Raw genomic sequence first — 20,896 nt, 5'->3', positions numbered from 1 at the left:
CGGACAGATTTCACAGCAAGCACTATTATGCACACTCAAACGTATTGTACATTTATTAAATATATATGTAGACGTATAAATTGTATCTTTGTTATTTTTTTAAGAAATTCTAAGAATATTTATTACAATCTCATGTCTGCAAACAAACCACTCATAATATTTAACATAATCACCGGAGTGGTGTATGGGAAGGTTGCCTGACCACGAAAATGACTTGCAGTAGGGCCGCCAAGTTATAATAGAACCAGTATAAGAGGAAGCATGTTCAGGTACAAGCTCGTTTATACACTTGTTATATTCATTTCTACTTCATACCAAAAATGTCATAATTTGTATCAAAAGTTGCTGAGGGTTTTTTTTACGTATAGTAATAATATTGATCGTGTGTTAACGCCAAAGAAGCGTGTGTTTTAATAGAGGAATGAAAGGACGATTTTGGCTTCGTAGTCATAAAGACAACAGCAAATGATTCATCAGGCCTGTTGACACATATATCATTCTGTTTCAGACGCGTATGTCTGGAAAGTTAAAACATACTTTGAAAGAGATCATTTTTTTTATTATAATGATATTTTCCGTTGTTTAGTGAGATGGGATGTTAGCTGTACTCATGTTAGAATCAATGGGCCAGCAGATATAATGTTAGCATCAACAATACAGTTTTAGCTACCGAATCCTAGTACAAGCGCACTATAAATCTTAACACAAATATCGACTAGTGAGATTATTGAAACAAAAATTGATTTTTGATGAGTAATTCGACTTTGTATTCCATCCAGTTGTGTGTTGCAGTCGACAATCTCAATGCAACAGAATGGATCGTAACTGCTACTGCTGTGGACCTGGCGGATCAGCTAAGATGAATACTGCTTCACAAGGAGAGAATCGTGGATGTCAAATGGATGTAGATTTGGCCTTGTCAGAACTGGATTCTCTTCAGTCAGTAACAGGGGTAAATTATACCAGGGGCTCTGGCGCTGTCAGCACTGAGAGGACGGTAGGTCGTCATGGATGCAGGATGCCTCGTGAGCGATCCCTAAGTGAGAGCATATCACCATCAACCCACTGCTTGATCCGTTCCTGTAGTGAAAGTTCCTTTGAGTCTGAGTCAAAGAAACAAACGGCTTCCAGTGGTGATATCAGCATTAATGTCAATGCATGTATTAATAGCAAGAAAATCAATTCTGCTCCATTAACCCAGAGCCACATAGTAGGGGGCTACCATCTAGTTCGTAGGAATTCAGAGTTTGTGTCCAGCATTGTGACACCATATTCCAGATCTCAGCTTTGTCACTGGTCATCTCTTCCTGCCAGCTGGAGCTACGGTGAAAGCAGTGGGCTCAATGCTGGCTGGTACAGGGATTATGATATCCAGGAAAGAGTCCAGCGTCGTGCAGCCCGGCTTAGGCTGGAGCGATCTCGAAGGCTAAGAAGACCCTACCTGATACCTTTTCGGATGTGCCAGTCCATGCAGGATGAGGGTGCGACCAGTCTTGCTGACTTTTGGTTAACTCCAAGTTCTCCCTCTGCTTCCACATCAAAATCAAACACCACGTCACCTATCAAGCAAGATGTAGAAGGAAACATGTCAGGGACAAATAAGCTAGTGCGGTCGCATTCTATTGATAACTTGGAGCTGGCAAAGCTGAAACTTTCAGACACTTTTAATGGACAACTTGAATTGGCTAAAGAGCGCCAGGCAGTAGAACAGGTGGCTACTGGCTTGCAGAATCTCCAGATGGTTTGATGACTCTTTTTGGTCATGTTTACATTCAAATGTTCAGCCACAATGTCAGTGATTGAGTGGATGTTTATGGTGTATGTTCCTGAGGAAGCAATGTGCTCTTTAAAAGCGTATGTATGTGTGCCTTTTATGCATCTGTGTGTTATCAAGTCATAGATGGGATAATAACAATGGAATTTGCACACAATAAATGTGACTGATGACATCTGTTTAGCAAATATTCAATGCTGCTTTTTTTCCTGGGTTTACATTAGCATTAACTTTTTACCTTTCAAACATTCTGTGGACATACACCATCTCATTCTCTCAATTCTTAGTTTCTCTCTTTTACACAATTAACCCTTCCCAACACACCTCCACCCACCCTGCTCTTTATCTTGAGGGCTTTATAAAGAAACCCGTCAAAAACAGCATTTACTGGTTTATATTGCAAATGCCTGCAGTTTTGCATTTTTGTTTGAAACATTTTAGTGACTTTGGAAATGCTTTGTAATGGTCGCAGTTGCTTCTGGACCAGTTCTGCATTTCCATCCAGACATGTTTACACATCCTCCAATGCCTGTTTATATTAATGAGGAAGGATGGTGACAGATGGGGGGAGGAGGTAGGACCGTAACGGATTCAGGAGTGTCATTCAGTCTAGACAGTCTTATGTTTTTTAAATTTGCAGTGTGGATAAACAATTACAGTTGAAGGTAATTATCTTAAAGGAAGAGATAGAAATGAGAACAAAAGAGATAAAGTCTTGAACATGCAAAGTCATCAAAGGTTTATTTGTACAGGAGATTGATGTGCTAAATATTAAGCTATTAAAAAAATGGGCAAGCTGTGTGTTGCCATACTAAACTCTAAAGCATTCTTTTGTTTATTTAATGTTGTACCTTGTTTATGGAGAAATACACCATAACACAGTTTGCACAATAAAATTGTTAAAAATAATCTTTTCTGACTCTTCAAGTTTTGCATGATATTTGGGGCCCAAACCATCTGTGAACATTCTTTATTTTTCGCTCTTGTGAAGGATGCAAAATCAAGAGTGGTATATTTCTGCATTGATTTTAAAGCCTTTGGTGCATTTGAAAGCACTGTGATTTTCTTGAATTACATCTTTAAAATTTATCTTTCTGAGAAGAAAAATTGATTAAATTTATAGTGCAGGAATATGCATAGATAATTGTATATGTCTGGCATATCCAAGTTTATGACATAATCACAGTGAGAGATGTGCATATTTTTACCAAATATAGAAATTAAGTGTTAATAGGTCCAGAATGGTTCAAGCCATTTAAATTGGAGTGTATGTCTGTGGCACTTTACAGGTATTGGGTGCTTTAAAACCTGAAAGATCAGTCTCCATGGCAAAAAAATAGACCACAACTAAAGCTAAAATACTTGTATTAGCAACAGCTTTGCAGTTACACAGCATAAATGTCTTTGAATCATCTCTGATTACCAGTTTGAGAACTGAAAGTAGTTGGAAGCAGATATTTGAACAGTATAGGTTTCACAGGTAGCTTATATCCAAAGATTTGCCTGTAAAAATGTGCACATTTATAAGGATCAGTCCCAGATAGGTAAGACTGATAGAAACTGTTCATATCAGTGCATTTTTCTAATCAAAGGTGATGAAGCGAAATGCAAAGTGAAGGAAAAAAAACCATGACATCATAACCTCAAATCTTTAGTTGTTATTGTCATTCATGCAGGTTCCATCCAATCAAGCCATTAGAAGACTGGATGCCAGATGGTCTGGGTTACAAGAGCAAATAGAAGCTCATGTGTCTTGATAAAACACATTGTATCTAAATGCTCAATGTAAATGTGCCATCTCGAACTATGTATCTTTATTTTATTATTAAATGCTGCAAATTCCACATTCTGCTATGAAAGAATGGCTTGATCCAGGGAGGGAGGTGAGGGTACTTCTCAGGCCAGATGGAAGCAATTAGTAAAGCTTGACCACCAGGGTAACCAGGACTGGGTGTGCTTCTACCTCTCAGGTCAAACTATTCTATCCTACTGTAATATTCCTACTGTAAGTTAGAAAGAAGTTCAGCCTGTAAGTTTTAAAATATACCTTGAGGCATTGTTTTGTAAGAGACTACATTTACTCCTAAACATATTGCCTTCAGTGTGTTCAGTGCTGATATTTATTGCAGTGTGTTTCCCATAATTCTTCCATGTTCAGTGCTTCCCTTGATTCTTTACATTCCTGGATGTACAGTAGAATCTTCTAGCAGCTGTTTTATTTTCTCACCCATTGGCATTTATGTCATTTAACATGGTCAATTATCACTCATTGGCATTTATGTCTTTTAACATGGTCAGTTGCAAAAGTGTGAAGTGTTCTTTTTTGAAAAGATGATGACATGATTGAAAAAGATTTATTTTGCTAGAAATTTTCATTGACAGTATTTGAATGGCATTTGCTTTCTGAGCATTTTATTGCTGACCCATGAGTACATGCAAAGCTTTATAGGTCAAAAACATTATTTGTGGTTCTAGTCTGATGGGCTATGTTTGTTAGTGAGAGAAATAGCATATATATACATCCTTTTCAGCACACTGGGCACTGTGTGACTATTCTCATATGATCTTAGGTAATTCCACATTAATGCAATGGGCAGTGTTCAGTATTGAAAGATATGTTCAAGAACTGTATTTTTCCAATATTCAGTATAGCTGGAATAGTTTCCAGAAGTTACCTTTATAAATCATGAGATTTTACTATACTTTTTGGGCTTACACCTTATCCAACCTGAACAACTGTTGGTTTTTAGTAAAATAATTGTATTAACTGACCAGCAAACTGAACATTTCTGATGTTCTTTGAAAAAGTGTTTTACAATTTTTTTGCTTGTCAGAATATTGCCAATTTGTGTCTTGTGCATGCTTTCTTTATGTAATTTATGTACAGGCACAAGGAGAACAAAATTTGTCACAATGTGCTAGAACAACACGTTTTCTTAACTAAAAACATAAGATAATCTCAAGAACACAAGAACTTGTGCTGATATGTTATTTAGAAGATAAAGTCCTGCTAGAAAGGAGCTATTTTTGCATCGACTTTATTTACTAGGTGCTTCCAATTTTTGCTGCACTTACCCATGTTGAAATGTATTTTGCCTTTTTCAAACAGTGTGCTTCATAAAAATAATATTGACTGTTGACAAGTTCTTTTATTCAGCATGAAAATTACACCCAAATTCAGTCATGGTGTGCAATTTTGTTGGCTTTTGGGATTACTGCTTTTTTTGTGTGTGTGTGTATCCTTAACCACATTACTAAACGTATTTTCACTTGGCTGTTAAGTGATCTTGTTGCAAGAAGCATGATCTACAAGAAGTGGCTGAATGTTTCACTTTTTGAAAACATTTCCTTATCAAATTACTTTGATCTTGCTCATTGTGTTTAGGTCATATTCACACATTATGTGTAAAGGAAGTTACAAAGGTTAAGGTTAGGGTTAAGCTTTGTACTTCTAGCAATATTCATTTTGGATAGTCTTGCTGCTTAAATTTCTTTTCTAGGCTTAAAAATTTCAGTTGATAAAAGGGAGGAAAGAACTTTAGAACTTATACCATCTCCTGCAGCCAGTACCTAGCTAAATCATATTTTAGTGTGCATGTTTTGTTAGCTGGTGGAACATGACAGTAAAGGAGTTAAGCAAGGTGTGCAGTTGCTACAAGTTGTTGAGTTGGATTATACACTAGTGTTTTCTACAAACAATTTAGAAATAGTCATTGATCTGCAGGAGAATGCATAGCCTAGTGGTGAAAGCAACAGTGACCAAACCTTAAAATGTGCACACTAGCTGGTTCAATTCCCAGTATCCCCTGTATCTGGGTGGGTGTAGCTTGGGGCATCACATTCTGTGTTGAGTTAGCATGGGTCAGAATGGCACCAAACTAAATTTGTAATTAGTTCTTTGACTATTGTTACTGTTGAGGGTTGGAGGGAGGCAAATTAGAAGATATGTCTACTATGTTATGGTCTGTGGAAAATGAGGATTGACAACCATTGTATATAAATTTAAACACTCTGGAATAACGATTACACATGAAAAAATGTGAGTACATGTTGGGTTAACCTCAAACAGGCAGGTGTGACAAGCAGCCTTGATCAGACATTTAAACAAACGTCATCTGTTGTCAGCTTGGGAAGGTTGTATATGAAGTTGATGTCTGTTTCGTTTAAATGGAGTGGTATCAGAGAACTACAGTCCTGGTTGTGAAAACATACTGTTTTCTATGTGTGTGTGTGCATGCATGTGTGAGTAGGCATGAACATCAAAGTAAGTGGAGAAGAGGAAACTTTATGAACTTGTGGTTTGTATGTTTGTCCCCCACTATTGTTGGTTTAAAAACAAAGCCATTCAATAAAGATCTGTGGGGTTTTAAAAATGTTCCTCCCACCACCATGAAGAATTGTTTCCACTACATTCACTACTGCTATTGATCCGGTTATTCCTACCATAGATGCTACGTAACACAAAGAACTAAAATCATTCCTCAAATTTTAAGGATTTTTAATTAACACGGACAAGTAATTCAAGGTCAACAGGACAACAAATTACAGTACTGGTTACTTTTAATCCATCTCACCAATAGCAAATCAATTTAAAAAAGAAAGTATTTGTATGTTAACAGAAAAGTTTAACATTTTTCATATTCAACTACAGCATTCACAAGACAGTTTACTGACAAGTACAACACATTTAGCATAAACCCTTAATCAACTGTATGTGCCAAAAATCTACACTTTGAAAATCTGAAACAATTTTGTTAACAACTTGAAACATTAAACATTAATAACAATGAAACAACATTAAACGAAAATCACAGACCAAGCAACAAAATCATGTATCTTCAAATCCACTGAATGTTTACCAAAAATAAAAATTTGCTATCACTGTATTCCTGGAAAAAACAGTTTCTACTTGGATCTTTATAAGCTTGTTTCTAGGACAAAAAATCAAAAACAGAAAAATTCCCACAACCAGTCCAAAAATAATAACAAAACTCAAGGAAATCATGATCATGTTTGCCATTTTTACAAACATTAAATATTAGTATGAAGAAAAAGGCCACCTTTGAAAAAAAAGATATATATATATAAACAGTGGAATGTGTGGATAACTGTTAGTAACAAGCGAATTGTATTTGTTTAGTGGGTTCTGCCAATTCCAAAAAACGGTTTTATGTACGTGTGTGTATATAAATATATAAAAGGTCTCTGAACTAATACGAATTAAGTATACTCTGTCCCAGACACAAGACACTGAAGTAGAACAGGTGAAACAAAAAAAATCTGGCTGTTGTTAATCATCCTGAGAAAACCCAACAGAATTCACTTTCATCATGAATAGTGTGTGCAGGTGATTACAGCTTTGATGAGAGTTAAAAAAGATTCTAGAGAGCACAATCTGTGGTGTGATCATGCTTAAGAAGGCAAGTTATTATGGACTGTAGTCGCTGTCAAGATGAAGCTAAGAACACGTACAACAGAAGTTAGCTGCAATATTAATTACTATTACTAGTACAGTCCTCATTAAGTCTGAAGGGGCAGCAAAAGAACTGCAAAATCCATGTGTGGCAACAATCCAGACATAAGAACACCAAGAAAAGAATGGATTGTGTGGTTAGTCTTCATTCTAACAAAATGCACAAAATAATTACACACCACCTATCTCATAATACCAGTTTGAGTCGTGCTTGTTTCCAGTAAAAATGGATCCAATCCTTAGAAATAAAAGCAAAAGTCATCCTAAGCAGAAAACATTCATTAGCTTAAAATCTGAGAGGTGGAGAACCACAAAATGTTCTTGAGGAAGGCAAATTGCAAGATTTGAGGAAGGAGACTGATGTCTCTTTGCATAACTGGCTACTTGCATATTTACCAGTTGATCTGCGTGAAGTTTCGTGTTTAATGTTCATCAGTACATCTGTTAGGATATTTGCTACGTTCCTGTGAGGATTTCTGCGTCTGCACCACTTCTCGTCTTTTCCTGGGGCATTTTATTTCTACTATCATATCTGCGCCATCATTAGATTTAGATCTACACATCAGCTGTGTCGACTTCAAACTCTGATTACCTTCCTACAGCTGCTTCAGAAAGATTTGATGTTGAGCTACCACAACAAGAGTTACATGCAGTACAGGCCAGTCTGCAATAACTGACAGCATGTATCCCCAGGAAGCTCAGCTTAAAATGATCTTGTGTTGATGGAACGATATTTTTATCTGTGAAAGTTGGGCCAAAGGATTGAAGATTGAGAGATGAGCTTCCATACAAATGTCATAATAACTTTCAGATATTTTTGGATGCAGAATTTTATTGACCTTATCAAAGATCCCGTGTAATGGCATGACTGAATTCACTGCATCTGTTCAGTGTGCCTATTTGTGTCTAAACTTCCATTGTCTTCCTTTTATCATTACTGGTCAGCACAGAGAGTGTAACCTATCTCAGCCAAAATACTGCGCGTTACAAGTGCTTAAATTAAATTAATTAAGTCAGATCTTGTTCTACAGCAGTAAAACAAATCTGAGAAGTATGTTTGCTTTGGGTATCAAAAACAAGGCAAGCTTCATGCCCCAGAAAAAAAATTTCTAAATAAACATACTTTTCATTAAGCTTTTATGTATGTTTCTTTATGACTGGATATGAAAATTCATACCCCTTCATTTTACATCAACGTAATATTTTCTGTTCAAAATGAAATGTTATTTTACAGCAGAACTCATCCTAAAATCTCCATATACAAACATATTCACTACTGAATAGCAAATGACTGTGATGCTGGTAGCTAGTATTCCCTCTACAATAACAGAAGGTGCTCCTAACTGAAAACGAGATGTTTAAGTCAAACATTCACAACACTTTTCATGGCATCGGTTATATTTAAAAGAAAAATTTGTTCATATGCAAAAACAAAATGTAAACAATTGTGCAAATATGTTTTCTCTCTTCCATTTTTCCAGTTCCTAATAATACTGATTGCACATCATTCTATACATGGATTAAATATACACACACACTCATAAGCTACTAAACACTGCAACAGTATTGCAAACAAATCTTAAATGTACTAACATTATGCTCTTAATAATGCAACATAAAGTTAATACACTTCCTCAAATATGAAAAAAACAGTTGCACTCTTGCACATCAAACAAGTGAGAATACAACACACAAAATAACACTTCTGAATAAACTCTGGAGGTTGACAAGAATAACCATTTGACTTCTCTAAAAGATAGTCTTGACATGACAACATTAGCTGACAATACAAATGGGTAGTACATTACACTGGAGGGGAGAAAAGTTCTCTATACATGAATGTTTGTGTCACATAAATTGGTTAAAGAATCAATCAAAACTAGCATTTATTTCCCACGGTCAGCAGCTCTGTTTCATGCATGCACATCATGTTGATACTTTTAAAAATATCTGGGTGGCCTCTGTAAATAGACATGTCCACTCATGTTTACCATAGTATTTATAACTGGTTCATTAACATTAATGTTTCTTGAGTGGTTAACTGTCAGTACATTTCTAGTCTTTTGTGCACAGCACATTCAGCTTGCATTCACACAAGGAAATACACGTTACAGGTTCATCCCCATTACAATCATCAAAACATTTTGATTTTGCAATAAGATCTTTCAAAACAGCCTGTCTTTTTTTCTGAGAACTGCTGAAAGCCTTCTGCTTAAATCTGTCATTTAAACTAGATAACAAAATCTGACAGATGAACTGTTTAGTGTGTTCAAAAGGATGGTCAACACATGAATGAGCAAATAAATTGGCAAAGTCATTAGTCAGCTAACATTAAATCGAGAAATTTACAGACAATGTTGAATTGACAAGTTAAAATATAAATATCTGAATTGCTTTGCTAAGCATCACTCGTGGTGGCAATGACAATGATAAAATATAATACCATTGGTGAATGTTAATGATAATATGCTTGAGTATATGCCAAAAGGCTTAAAGTGTGCAAACCAATTATACATCTGTTGATTTTTCTGGCTCAAAATAGTATGCACATAAAAAAAAATTGTCACATTTGTCAGGGTGCAGAATGAACAATTAGAAAAATAGCTGAGATCACTTTGACAAGCAGACTGGAGCAGGTTATAAAATGCTCTCTTCTAATATATTAACATTACACCAATTTGTAACAAATGCACATCTTGACATAGTTATATAATTTGTTCTTATGATTTTACTGAAGGTTTACTTAACTTCAAAATATAAACTCCATTTTATATGTACAGTTTCAGTTTTATACAGGCTTAGTCAAAATTATGTTAACACTAATACAAACTGTGGAATTATTTCCTGCAAAATGTGTGTATGGGCTTGAAGTGGTGCAGTTGCTCACTGATTCAAAAAAACATTGATGGTGAATTGGTTGAAACCATCCTACACATATGATGTAGGTTTTATGAATAAATGGTTTGTACCATTTAATGTTAACATAATTTTGACAAACCCTATATATGCCAGACATGAGAGAATTTTATCTGGAGTCAAGTTGTAATGTTCTCAGAATTATTTCATACTTAAATAAGCTTTCATTTGTCAAGCACTTAAAACAACCTAGGCATAGCACATTTTTCACAATGACACTTCACTTTGTCAAAAGTCTGTGCTTGTCTCTAAAACACTGGGAAGTTCATGCAAGAATGCTTAATGTCTTAAGAACTTATGGTACAAACAGTATATGTAAATTATTTATCTGAACAGAAGTACTCCTGATTGTCATCACTGAAAGATAACATTTGTAAAACTAATATTCTGTGTGGATGTGAGTGTGATTGGTGTTTGTCAAGTAACTTGTGGCCATCATCAAACCAAATTCCAAGTGTAACGTCCCTTGGCAAATAAACAAATTCATCTTCTAAAGCATTTATCTTCTACAGCAGCATAGTATCAACAACAACAACAATAATAAGAATATCTCTCTTTTGACCAAGATGATCCACAAAAACAAAGCTGAAAACAAAACTTACAAAATTATAATTACTTCAGGAAATATTTGAAATAGTAATTTGTAAACGTAAGAACATCAACAACAACAATCACTTCTTCCTTCCAAATGAAGTAACATTATCAACAGCAAGTAAACAAGTAAACAAGTCAACAAGAAGTCAGCTACAAACCTACTGGTCCACTATTTCAAGAACGCAAATGGTCAATCAAAATTCTTGAGAGTGTCAGGCAAAATGTAATTCCCCCATGTTCACTCTGTTTTCGAATCACAGCCCTGTTCACAGCCTCCCAGCTCCTAACAAACATTACAACGCAAATTTAAAAAAAAGGAAGCCATGACAAACTTGTCAAGAAATAATCTTTTTTTCACTCACAACCTTTAAGTGGTACAAAATAACTACATGTACAAATCCAGTGCAAAGAACTGGAATGTTTAATTGAAAGGCAAAGATGCTCCCAAAATAACCCTCCAAAATGCTAGTTTTTGAGGCCTCATTTCTACCAGCCAAAATTTGGTCAGCAGTAGATATACAGGGTGACTGGAATGTGTAGCACTACTACAAAAAATGAAGGCATTCTGGGATGGGGATTCATTTGCCACAACCAGTTTCTTTAGGAATGTTTATAGCAATCTGTATTAATATTGTTTGCAAAATGAAACATCAGAATAAAATAGCTGGCAGGAAAACGGACAAGTGCAAAATTAAAAAAATATGTTCATTCTTATTCGATGTTAATCATCAAACAATTGTATAAGAAATGTAACTTTTTATCTTTATCCTCTTCAAAGATCGTGAACTAAAGTATAGAAAACTTGTAAATTTTCACATCTACTGTTTTCACACAGAAGACAAATATTGCCGCCAAATATAAAGGCAACCTATCCAAACTCTCAATCTCACATCTCAACTTATCTGAGTATGCAAAACAATACCAACCTTTTTCATGAGAACATGTAGTGGACTAACGCATATAGAGGAAATGGACATGAGAATCATAAACGCACTTTTCTTTTAATGACTGTTCTCAAAATAAAAACAGTGAAAAAAATCAAATGATCTTTACCATAACATCTTTCTTAAATTCTTAAAGAACACGAAAGTTTTATACAAATGGCCTCCATTAAGGTTTTTTGGGGTAAAAAAGCAAGTTAATAAGATAAAACTAAACAAACTAAAGAACTTTGCTCGTTTTACTGTCCTTAGATGAACAGAGTTTAATAGAACATCTGTTCACATCATACAGATGTATTCATATGGTACAGGAAGCTTTGCAAAACTTGTAATGAGAAAGAGTTTAAGACAAAAGTCGTTTTCATATTTTGGCACATTTTCTTTTAACTGTGGTATGACAACCCTAATTTTGTATCCATTACTACTTAAAAGCTTTCTAAATGCTTAATTTTTAAACTCACAGAGTAAAAATAAATAGACTGTTAAAAAAATCAAGAGATTGTGTAAATTAAACGGAAATCAAAACATTTTTTTTTCAAAATGGAATGCAGAAGAAAAAAATTCTTTGACTGAAAATGTACACATCTACAAATATGGCTTGCAACCATATTAGTTCTGAGCTCTACTGTTACACTGCATGTGATAGTCATAATCCAAAGCATAGCCACTTCATTTAATATATAGCAAATATGTGTAGTGCACTATAGAGCAAATGCAACCCATTTTTCCCCCTACAATGAAGATAACTGGCATTGACAATTCTGGCTCTATTACTTTTTATTTGCCTTTTCATGACTGCTTTGAAAAAACAGAGCAAAATATGACTCAAAATTCTTCAAGACGGCATTTGATTTATGCCGTCTATACAATTTCTTCTACTCTCTTATGTTTGCTCACTTATTTTTTTTTTCTCCAAAGGAGATGGTTCTACAAAGCAGAGATTATTATGCTATTATTAATTTCTACTCAGAGTAATTTTGGCCAGGGAACGGTCTGTGTATTTCAGCTGCCAGATGAGTGCCTTGTAAAGACAATGACATTCAAGATAATTCACCATATAACGGTAAACATTAACAGACCTGGAACTCTTTCACTTCATATTTGCTGGTTAGTGTAAGATGAAGTAAAATACAACCAATCCCTAAAAACAAAACAATTTTTCCATAAGACCAAAAAAATTCAGAGTTTTCTAAATAGAAAAATTGTCCCAGGAAAACTTTCACAGACGATGGAGGTAAACTATGAAACAAGTTACAATGCTGAACACAGCAGGGTATGACTGTTGTATCTGTATACAACAATACTTTGATATGCAGCAAAGTTAATGCTTACATACTTGGTGAATTGAGGAAGGAAGATTAGCCTAGCTTTTGTTACATTCATGCATATAAATTTTATCTTCGTTAACAGAGAAAATCAATGATTAACTTGTCACCACTTTAATTACTTCTTTTATTTGCCATAAATCTAGGGTGCATAACACATTATTTCACAAACATGCATTAGTTCCAGTCTTTCATCTCTGACATTTTTTATTCTTTTGACCCAAGCATTCTTGTGATGTCACCTGCAAGCACTGTTTTTGTATCACTGCAAGGTTGGCCTATGGAACATGTACTGTTCTGTCACACTTGAGGGTCAGTCAATCCATTGTGTCCCCCTTTCATGTCACTCAGTGCACAGACTAACATTAGGAGCAGTGCTGGTGATACCAAGGTACCCACTCCCCTCCTATTGCTGTCTGACGAGTAACACAGCATCACTAGTACTGTGTTCTTCCAGCCTTCACTGAACTGCACCAGCATTTGACTAAATCACCATGCTCTCCTGATGAAATCATTGTGCCATCCTGATGAAATTACCATCACAGTGCCTTCTGGCAAAATCAAGGTGCATTTCAAAACTTACTCAATATGGAAAGTGCTTTGATGACACTGATCTGTGCATAAGAAACTCTTTTTTCAATTATTAATAGTTGTGCATTTTTCAATATTTTGTTGTGTTGTTTAGCATCAGGTGATTTCTATCAACCATACCTTGGTAGACAAAAATTGCTCTTGTGAGCTCTGATCCAATGCTATTCCAACTCCCCAAAGTCTTTGACAATTCTTTAAAAAAAATCTGTTAAACTGCTGGCCACATGAAACATTATAAAGATTCTTTCAGATGAGATCATCCCAAAAGGCCTTTTCTCAAACCTGAACTTTGGGCTTTAAAGCAGATAGAGTGAGCTGTGTCACAATGACCAAAGTTTCTGAAAATGTTATCAACATGTAAAACATACATGGTGGTGTCTATAGTCTAAACTATATTTGTCCTCATGCTAATGCCAGGAATATTTTACACCTTTTGCATAACATTAAGAAATTTCCCTGGCACAATCACATCTATCTGAAATTTGCCCTATACAATCACATTTACTATAAACTTTCACATATGTTTATCTGTGGTGGCCACATTGAAGATCTTCTGGTCAGGAAATCCCCACTACCTTCAGATCTGATAGGAAGACAATAAACTTTGCTGCAAGGTAAGACCCCCTGAATTATGCTGGGATTCCTGAGATCTTGTTTGGTTCAACATAACTTTTACTATTCTTAAATGATCCTTACATTTATTTGTTGGAAGATTTAGCAAGTATTGTCAACTTGTATCCACCGCTGAATGGATCGTATCATGGCTTCAACCCACCTGAAAAAGAAAAATACATTCATGCAATCTACATCCGAAATGGATGAAAAACTCCAGAAATTCTCTTTCCCTTAATGTGTTTTTTTTCCCATTTGGACAACAAAGTCTTACATAGCCACAACCATAAAAATTTGTTTTTTCAAGATGCTGTCAAACAACACAATCAGTGTTCTCAACTAGAAGAAAAGTTAGTCCCAAGATTTGCACATACCGCTGTCTGTCTGTATCATTTTCTGCACTGAAATGGAAAATTCTCAAGTTTGTTTCAGGAGGGATCAATGCAAATGCATGCTTCTTCCCTACAGACACTTGTCCATCAACCTTGTAACCATGGAGATGAGCCACTCCTGAGAAAAAAAAATGAATAAACTACATTACAGTATAGAATGACAAAAGCATAGCTGAAATCTTCTAAGTCCTGAAAGATGAGCTATGAAGTCAGAATTGGAATCAATTAGACAAGTAACCTTCAATAATTTCAACCAACAGCTATGGCTACAAATATACACCAGCTACATGGATACATAGATTTAGAAGCCAGTACACAACAAGGATAAACAACTTATGAAGAACTTACCCAGTGCACTGAGAGAATTCATACTCTTGTAATAGTACAGGCAGGCATCTTTAAGGATGCAGTATCGACGTCTCCAAGTCTTGTGGCGATTGCCCACTTTTTGCAGGTACCCAGAACATTCAGGCCTTCTGACTTCAAGTGCTGGAAGTCCAACATTATGACTGCTCACACTCAGGAAAGATTCCTTCTGAAAAAACAGACACTCAACTTGAATACAAGATGAATAACTTTTTATCAGATAATCATTTCTAAGCACTGCTTTTTGCTAGGATAGGAAAAAATATAAAAGGCAGAAAACTTACTCGCTTCTTACATCGAGCAGCTGCATCTACAAGAGCAATAACCCACCTGCAACAAAGAAAAATACACACACAGATGTGAACAAAGTTGCACAACCTGGAATATTCTGAGATATAAAAGCGAAATATTTTTTTTAAATTACATACTGACAATTTAGAAAAAGTCAACAGCCAATAAAAAGGGCGAAGAAGATGAAAAAAATGACAACAACTTGTGTGAGCTTTACTCTTAATTACAGTCACAAAAAGCTTACTGAGTCATTTCATCCCTGCTCTCTGTCATGAAGTAATAAGTACGAGCCCCATACTTCTCAGCCTTGAAGCAATAATCCCTGCCTGTATCAAGGTGCCGAGAAATACTGTAGCCAATCAAAGGAATTGCTCCGAGTGGATCTGCCTCCTAGAAAAGGAAAATAACCCTCAAAATATTTTCATCTAGTTATCCAGTTATTAAGAAAATTGATTTACAAATTCCCATTTAACTAGTCTGCATGGAACAGCTTTAGTACCACAGTGCATTTTCATTTGCTTTGAATAAATAATGCTGCCTTAAAAGGCTTACTTCCTGATGCTTGTAGTAATAAAGGCAACTGTCCTGACGCAGAACAAAGTAGCGTTTCTTCCACAACCGCATCAAGGAAGAACCTCCAAGCTTATGCATGTAGCCCTCCACTACTGAGGCTTGTAGGTCTCGAGAGGGAAGAAAATCACTGGTAGCAACTTCAATGCAGACACTCTTTGGATCTGACAACAGCAAAGCAGTAACCTTGTAAGAACATGCTACGATCTTGGGCAAAATTAAGAAGCTGCAGTGTTATTTTACCTAGATGATTCTAAACATGAGTGACTTGTGTCAAAATCTGCACAAGATATTAGTTCTTCACAAGGCACTCACTATGAAAAGTCAAGCACTTAACACCATGAATGTGGATATAGTCGTTCCAGAGATGTTTGGTAGTTTGAGTTCTATTGATACAGTTGTCAATGACGAATCTCACCATTAAAAGCAGCCACATAATAATAAGTAATGTTGATACATCAGAATACAAATCCCACATTATGTAATACAGATACATCAGGTAATAAATCCTCTCTGCCACAGAAATCTTGCTACCTCAGTAAATATTGTAAAAAAAGACCATGAAACACACTGCTAGCAGACTTTCCTCATTAGCTAATGGACAGAGGCCTTAGCGAATGAGCTTCTTATTTTGCTATCAATACAAAGAGGAAGAGCAGACAATTCAAGCTCCCATACTGACAGGAGTAATAAATTCAATTTATGGTGTAAAATCATGGCAGCACACTTACTGGAATTCATAGCATTTATTATGGCATCATGTGATGCTGTCAGTACATTCATGCCATTGATGGCAACGATTATCTGCCCAACTTGAATGCCAGCTTTTTCAGCAGGGCTTCCTGCACATTCACAAAAATTCTGCTATAAGTATAGACAAAGTTTTACAATTTGTATATGCCCACACGTGCAAGCGCAAGCGCACACACACACACACAGTCACAAAACTGCACATAAGAATGCTCATTTACCTGGGTCAACTGCTGTAATATATGCTGGTTGGCTGTCGAGGATGTGAAGTCCATAGTCACTGTCAAATGATCGCTTTTCAAGAACAATTGACTTTTCTTGATCTAAGAATAAATGGACAGCAACTATGTCAACAGGAAGTCATTTTTATACCCAAACTTTAAATTATACATTAATAGGTCAAAGATGCAATTTTTGATTAACAACTGAAAATGGGATGGTTGCCAAGACACACTTTAGATGCAATGTGATTAAAAAAAAGAAAACTAACCTCTAACTAAAATTCATTTATGATTTCTTAGGATTATTTTTAGAGCAAGGGACATGACGACTAATAAGCATATTCTACATAAAGCTCTGTGTTTGCTGTTAGCGATAGAATTAGGAACTAAGCAGCATCTTTATGCTTTCTGCAGACAATCAGCTCTGTATGACCTCAGACTAAGGTTGTGTCTAAACCCATCTACTATCTAGATGTACCTTATTTCAGAAAATTTTATGACAACAAATATTTCACTGATGGAAACACCAATTTCATTGATGGAAACACCATTTCCATAATTTTTATGGGAATGATTTCTATTTCCAGCATACCTGAATCAACACACTCACTCTCCTAAGTAACCGCTGCACATCAATATATCTAAGCATCAAAGATGTCAACATACTATAACAGAAGGTAAAAACAATTCTATACACATGTACTTTTTAAAACTGTGGAAAATGCCATCTCTTGTAGCAGTGCCAATGCTTCCTTCATGCTGTTTTCTAAATTGCTCATGAATCTTCTATAGTGTGCAGATTATAAGGAAAAGGGTGCACATGGTGAGAGTAATGCCTTGGATTTTGTTTGCTATTATTTAATAGTTTAAATTTAAAAGATAGTTATTTTAATTAAGTGCTTTTCTTGACTATTGAAATGTACCACCTTTACTGCCTTTTTAACCACTAATAAAAACATTAAGAAATCATAATAAACAGTGCAGAATCAGCGCAGATCAGCAAGCATAATGAGGCTGAGACAAAATTGCTGGTTGGCTGTGCAGCCTTTCCCTACTTATGCTGACGGGCATACATGGCAAACTGTTTAAGATTTCATTCAGAATGTCACATAACCATACATCTGCACACAAATTCACTCTCTATTTAAGGAATTAAAAATTTTAAATGTAATTTACAGACTCATATTTATACACAGCAGTTATCGGTTTCACTAGCAGGATAGGGTATTATAAAACTTTATTTTAGTAGGAGATTTCACACTGAGGCTCTACATTGATGTGATTTTATTTTCATCATGACATCTAGGTATCTTCTTCATCACCAGTTTCAACTTGTGTCTGAGATTGCAGATAGCAAACAACAATTGATCACAAAATGTTTATGCATATGCTATCCTGAAGATAGGCATGCCCAAGCTTACCATACACTTTAGCTGACAGCCTGTGATATTCACGGGAGCTCTGTTTGCGTTGTATCAGGCACTTGCGGCGGGTGATGTATTCCCGTTTGAATTCTTGCTCAGAAAAAGTGGTTGAGACTGATTCAGATCGCTTGTGCGACAAAAGAAGGTGAGATGGGCTTAACTCAGGGAAGACTTCATCTGCACAGAGTAAAAAGCCCAATGCAATAACGATAATAAATCATTGGCATAGTGCTTCATTCCAAAAATCTTATGCTCTTTCTCTCCTACATGCATGAACACTCATAAACAAACAAACAGCAAGCAGCTCACACAATAACACAAAGAGACAAATCCCAAGGATCTTTCTATATACATATATTTTGCAACAAGTGAAATGGGCTTGGCTCAGAAAACATTTAAAAGTGAAGCTCATGAGGTAAGCTACACAAATCTTTGAATGATTCTGTCATGCATGCATGCTTAAATGCTGAAAATTTGACACACAGCTGCTTTCTTAGTTTCTCACCTGTGCTTTGTCTATAGGTAGGTGTGTCTGGGTAGTCCATGCTATCCCTTGACAAGCTAAACAATGGAGAACTGGTGGATGACTGTCTAGAATCCTCGTCAAGTGTGGAAAGTTCAAGTTTACCATCATCATCGATACGGATCCAGTTAGACCTTCGAAAACTCTCTGCATACACTCCTAGAATAGTAAAAGAATCAGGCTGCAGATTATTACTTCCAAGACATGAAAAAGTATGGACCTCCCATCCCCCACAAAACAAAAAATGCCTATAAACTCTAAAACTCATTTTTTTTTTTAAATTTCTTAACACAAGGATAATGGCCCTTGGGTTTCTGGTTGTAACAAAACTGCAGTTTTCGCATAAGCCAGGGGGGGGCTGTACGAGACAGGCACAGGTCTACCAGCGTAGTGGTTAGGGTGATTAGGAGCTAACTTTGGAATAGTCCTGAAAAAGGGTTATGTGCATGCAGAAAAAAGGGTTAAGAGATCTTGAAATTTTGCACTCAAAATATTTTTCATCATCTACTACATCACTGGATGGCTGTTACAGCAAAGGAAGTTCACTGGTTGTAGGGATTCAAAACAAATGTGTGTCTTTTTTGTGAAACAGAGGACCATGTGGAGATCAATATAATGACTTGGCTGGAATTAAAGCTCTATAGAGACACTTGTATATACTTGTATACAGCCCTGAGCAGTCTGCAACAATCCACTGAACAAACGGTCTTACAGTGGATTCCCCCTTTTTATTGTAGAGTCCCTGGAAACGATGCAGCTGACAGACTGGGAAATGAGGGAGGAAGGTTGGCCAAAGAGACCCCCCAGGTCAGCTTTTCTGAGGCCAATAATTAAAGCCAAGCAAAATAAAAGCCAACACCCACTTAACAGGCGTGAGAGAGAAGAACAGGTGACTATCATGAGAGTGAGAACAGGTCACTCCAGACTCAAACATCATATTTTCACCAAATTCCACATTTGAGAGTTCCTGGCCATAATGCTAGTGGCCTTATTTTTCTGCGCTGTCTAAACACTACGCAGCCACAAACTTCACAAGAAAAAAAGAGCAGAAACATAACCTGCTGACACATTGTTGAAGGAAAAGATTCTTGAAGTCTACAGCATGCAGCAGATTTTATCAGGACCTCTGGAGTTACTAAGTTCAAAATTTCCTGCCCACCTTTTGAGCAGACTTAAATTTTGACAATGATCTAGTCAACTTTAAATTCATGGTTAGAAAGGTAAACATGTTCTCCTCATCTGCATTATACAGATGACAAGCACTTACTTCAAAATTCCTCTTTACTTTCCACAACTCCTCTAAATAGTCATTTATCATTAAATGCCTACTTCCTTGTCTGCCTCAGCATTTACCAAACCTTGCAACTAAGGCACTGATGGCAAATATTTCATGCACAAATGGTGATCTGCTTGTGTTTCCTTGTGGACAGGGGTGTGGATTATTGGTTAAACAAAAAAAAAAAAAAAGGAAAGTAAGGAAGAAGAACTAAACAGAAATTAGGTTACTCCACTATCTTTTTGGTGAAATCATCTAAGGCAGAAAAGAACTTTATGAACTCCAATGCTCTTCCCTTGTAAAATTGGTAAATGAAGTAACTAGCCTGCCATTTATGTTAAGTAGTTAGCTCTCAGTTCTTTCAATCCTGCATAAATCCCTACACCCTCTTACTAGAAATTTTATCTTGCATTGATTTAAGACCAATTGTTTGATCTAATGTTTCGCTATGGAAGATCATTACAATTAACACATATGTCTACATATGCAAACATCTTTATGCATAATGTTTATTCACATGTGCGCATGCATGCACACACATGCATGTATGTTAACACGGTTCCCAGTCACTTAATCCAAGACATTCATCCCCGACACTTCATCCCGACACTTATCCCTACGAACTTTTAATCCCCAGACACTTATCCCCAGACACTTAATCCCTAAACTAAATCTAACTATAAAAATTATGAAGTCAGCGACAAATTTTAATTGAAATTCAAATTCAAATCATGCTATAACTTCAAGTATTTTGAACATCAACCACATTAGTTAAAGTTCATATAAGCTTAATTTAATGTCTTCAACAATCTGAATGAAAATAGTTCTTGAGTGTCGGGGATTGAGTGTCGGGATGA

General features: G+C 36.0%; 2 protein-coding genes across 3 annotated transcripts; one reads left to right on the top strand and one right to left on the bottom strand.

Moving 5' to 3' along the window:
- Positions 1-130: 130 nt before the first annotated feature.
- LOC112562169 lies at positions 131-4,954 on the top strand. 2 transcript variants are annotated; one of them, XM_025235238.1, is made up of 2 exons: positions 131-269; positions 780-4,954. In XM_025235238.1, exon 2 carries the CDS (start codon positions 815-817, stop codon positions 1,745-1,747), a length of 933 nt encoding a protein of 310 aa, XP_025091023.1. In that variant the 5' UTR covers positions 131-269; positions 780-814; the 3' UTR covers positions 1,748-4,954. The 2 variants fall into 2 exon arrangements, with proteins under 2 accessions (XP_025091023.1, XP_025091022.1); XM_025235237.1 differs by having other exon boundaries at positions 142-269; positions 793-4,954.
- Positions 4,955-6,255: 1,301 nt separating this feature from the next.
- Positions 6,256-18,944, bottom strand: LOC112562042 (uncharacterized protein CG43867-like). Its single transcript, XM_025235011.1, has 10 exons — positions 18,746-18,944; positions 18,238-18,417; positions 16,817-16,918; positions 16,577-16,687; positions 15,828-16,009; positions 15,520-15,665; positions 15,269-15,314; positions 14,967-15,153; positions 14,601-14,736; positions 6,256-14,389 (listed from the first exon to the last, which is right to left on the bottom strand). Exons 1-10 carry the CDS (start codon positions 18,783-18,785, stop codon positions 14,329-14,331), a joined length of 1,191 nt encoding a protein of 396 aa, XP_025090796.1. The 5' UTR covers positions 18,786-18,944; the 3' UTR covers positions 6,256-14,328.
- Between the last annotated feature and the right edge of the window lie 1,952 nt (positions 18,945-20,896).

The sequence above is a fragment of the Pomacea canaliculata genome, linkage group LG4 (genome assembly GCF_003073045.1).
Source record: "Pomacea canaliculata isolate SZHN2017 linkage group LG4, ASM307304v1, whole genome shotgun sequence".
Lineage (NCBI taxonomy): Eukaryota > Metazoa > Mollusca > Gastropoda > Architaenioglossa > Ampullariidae > Pomacea > Pomacea canaliculata.
This window is presented reverse-complemented; position numbering and strand designations above follow the sequence as displayed.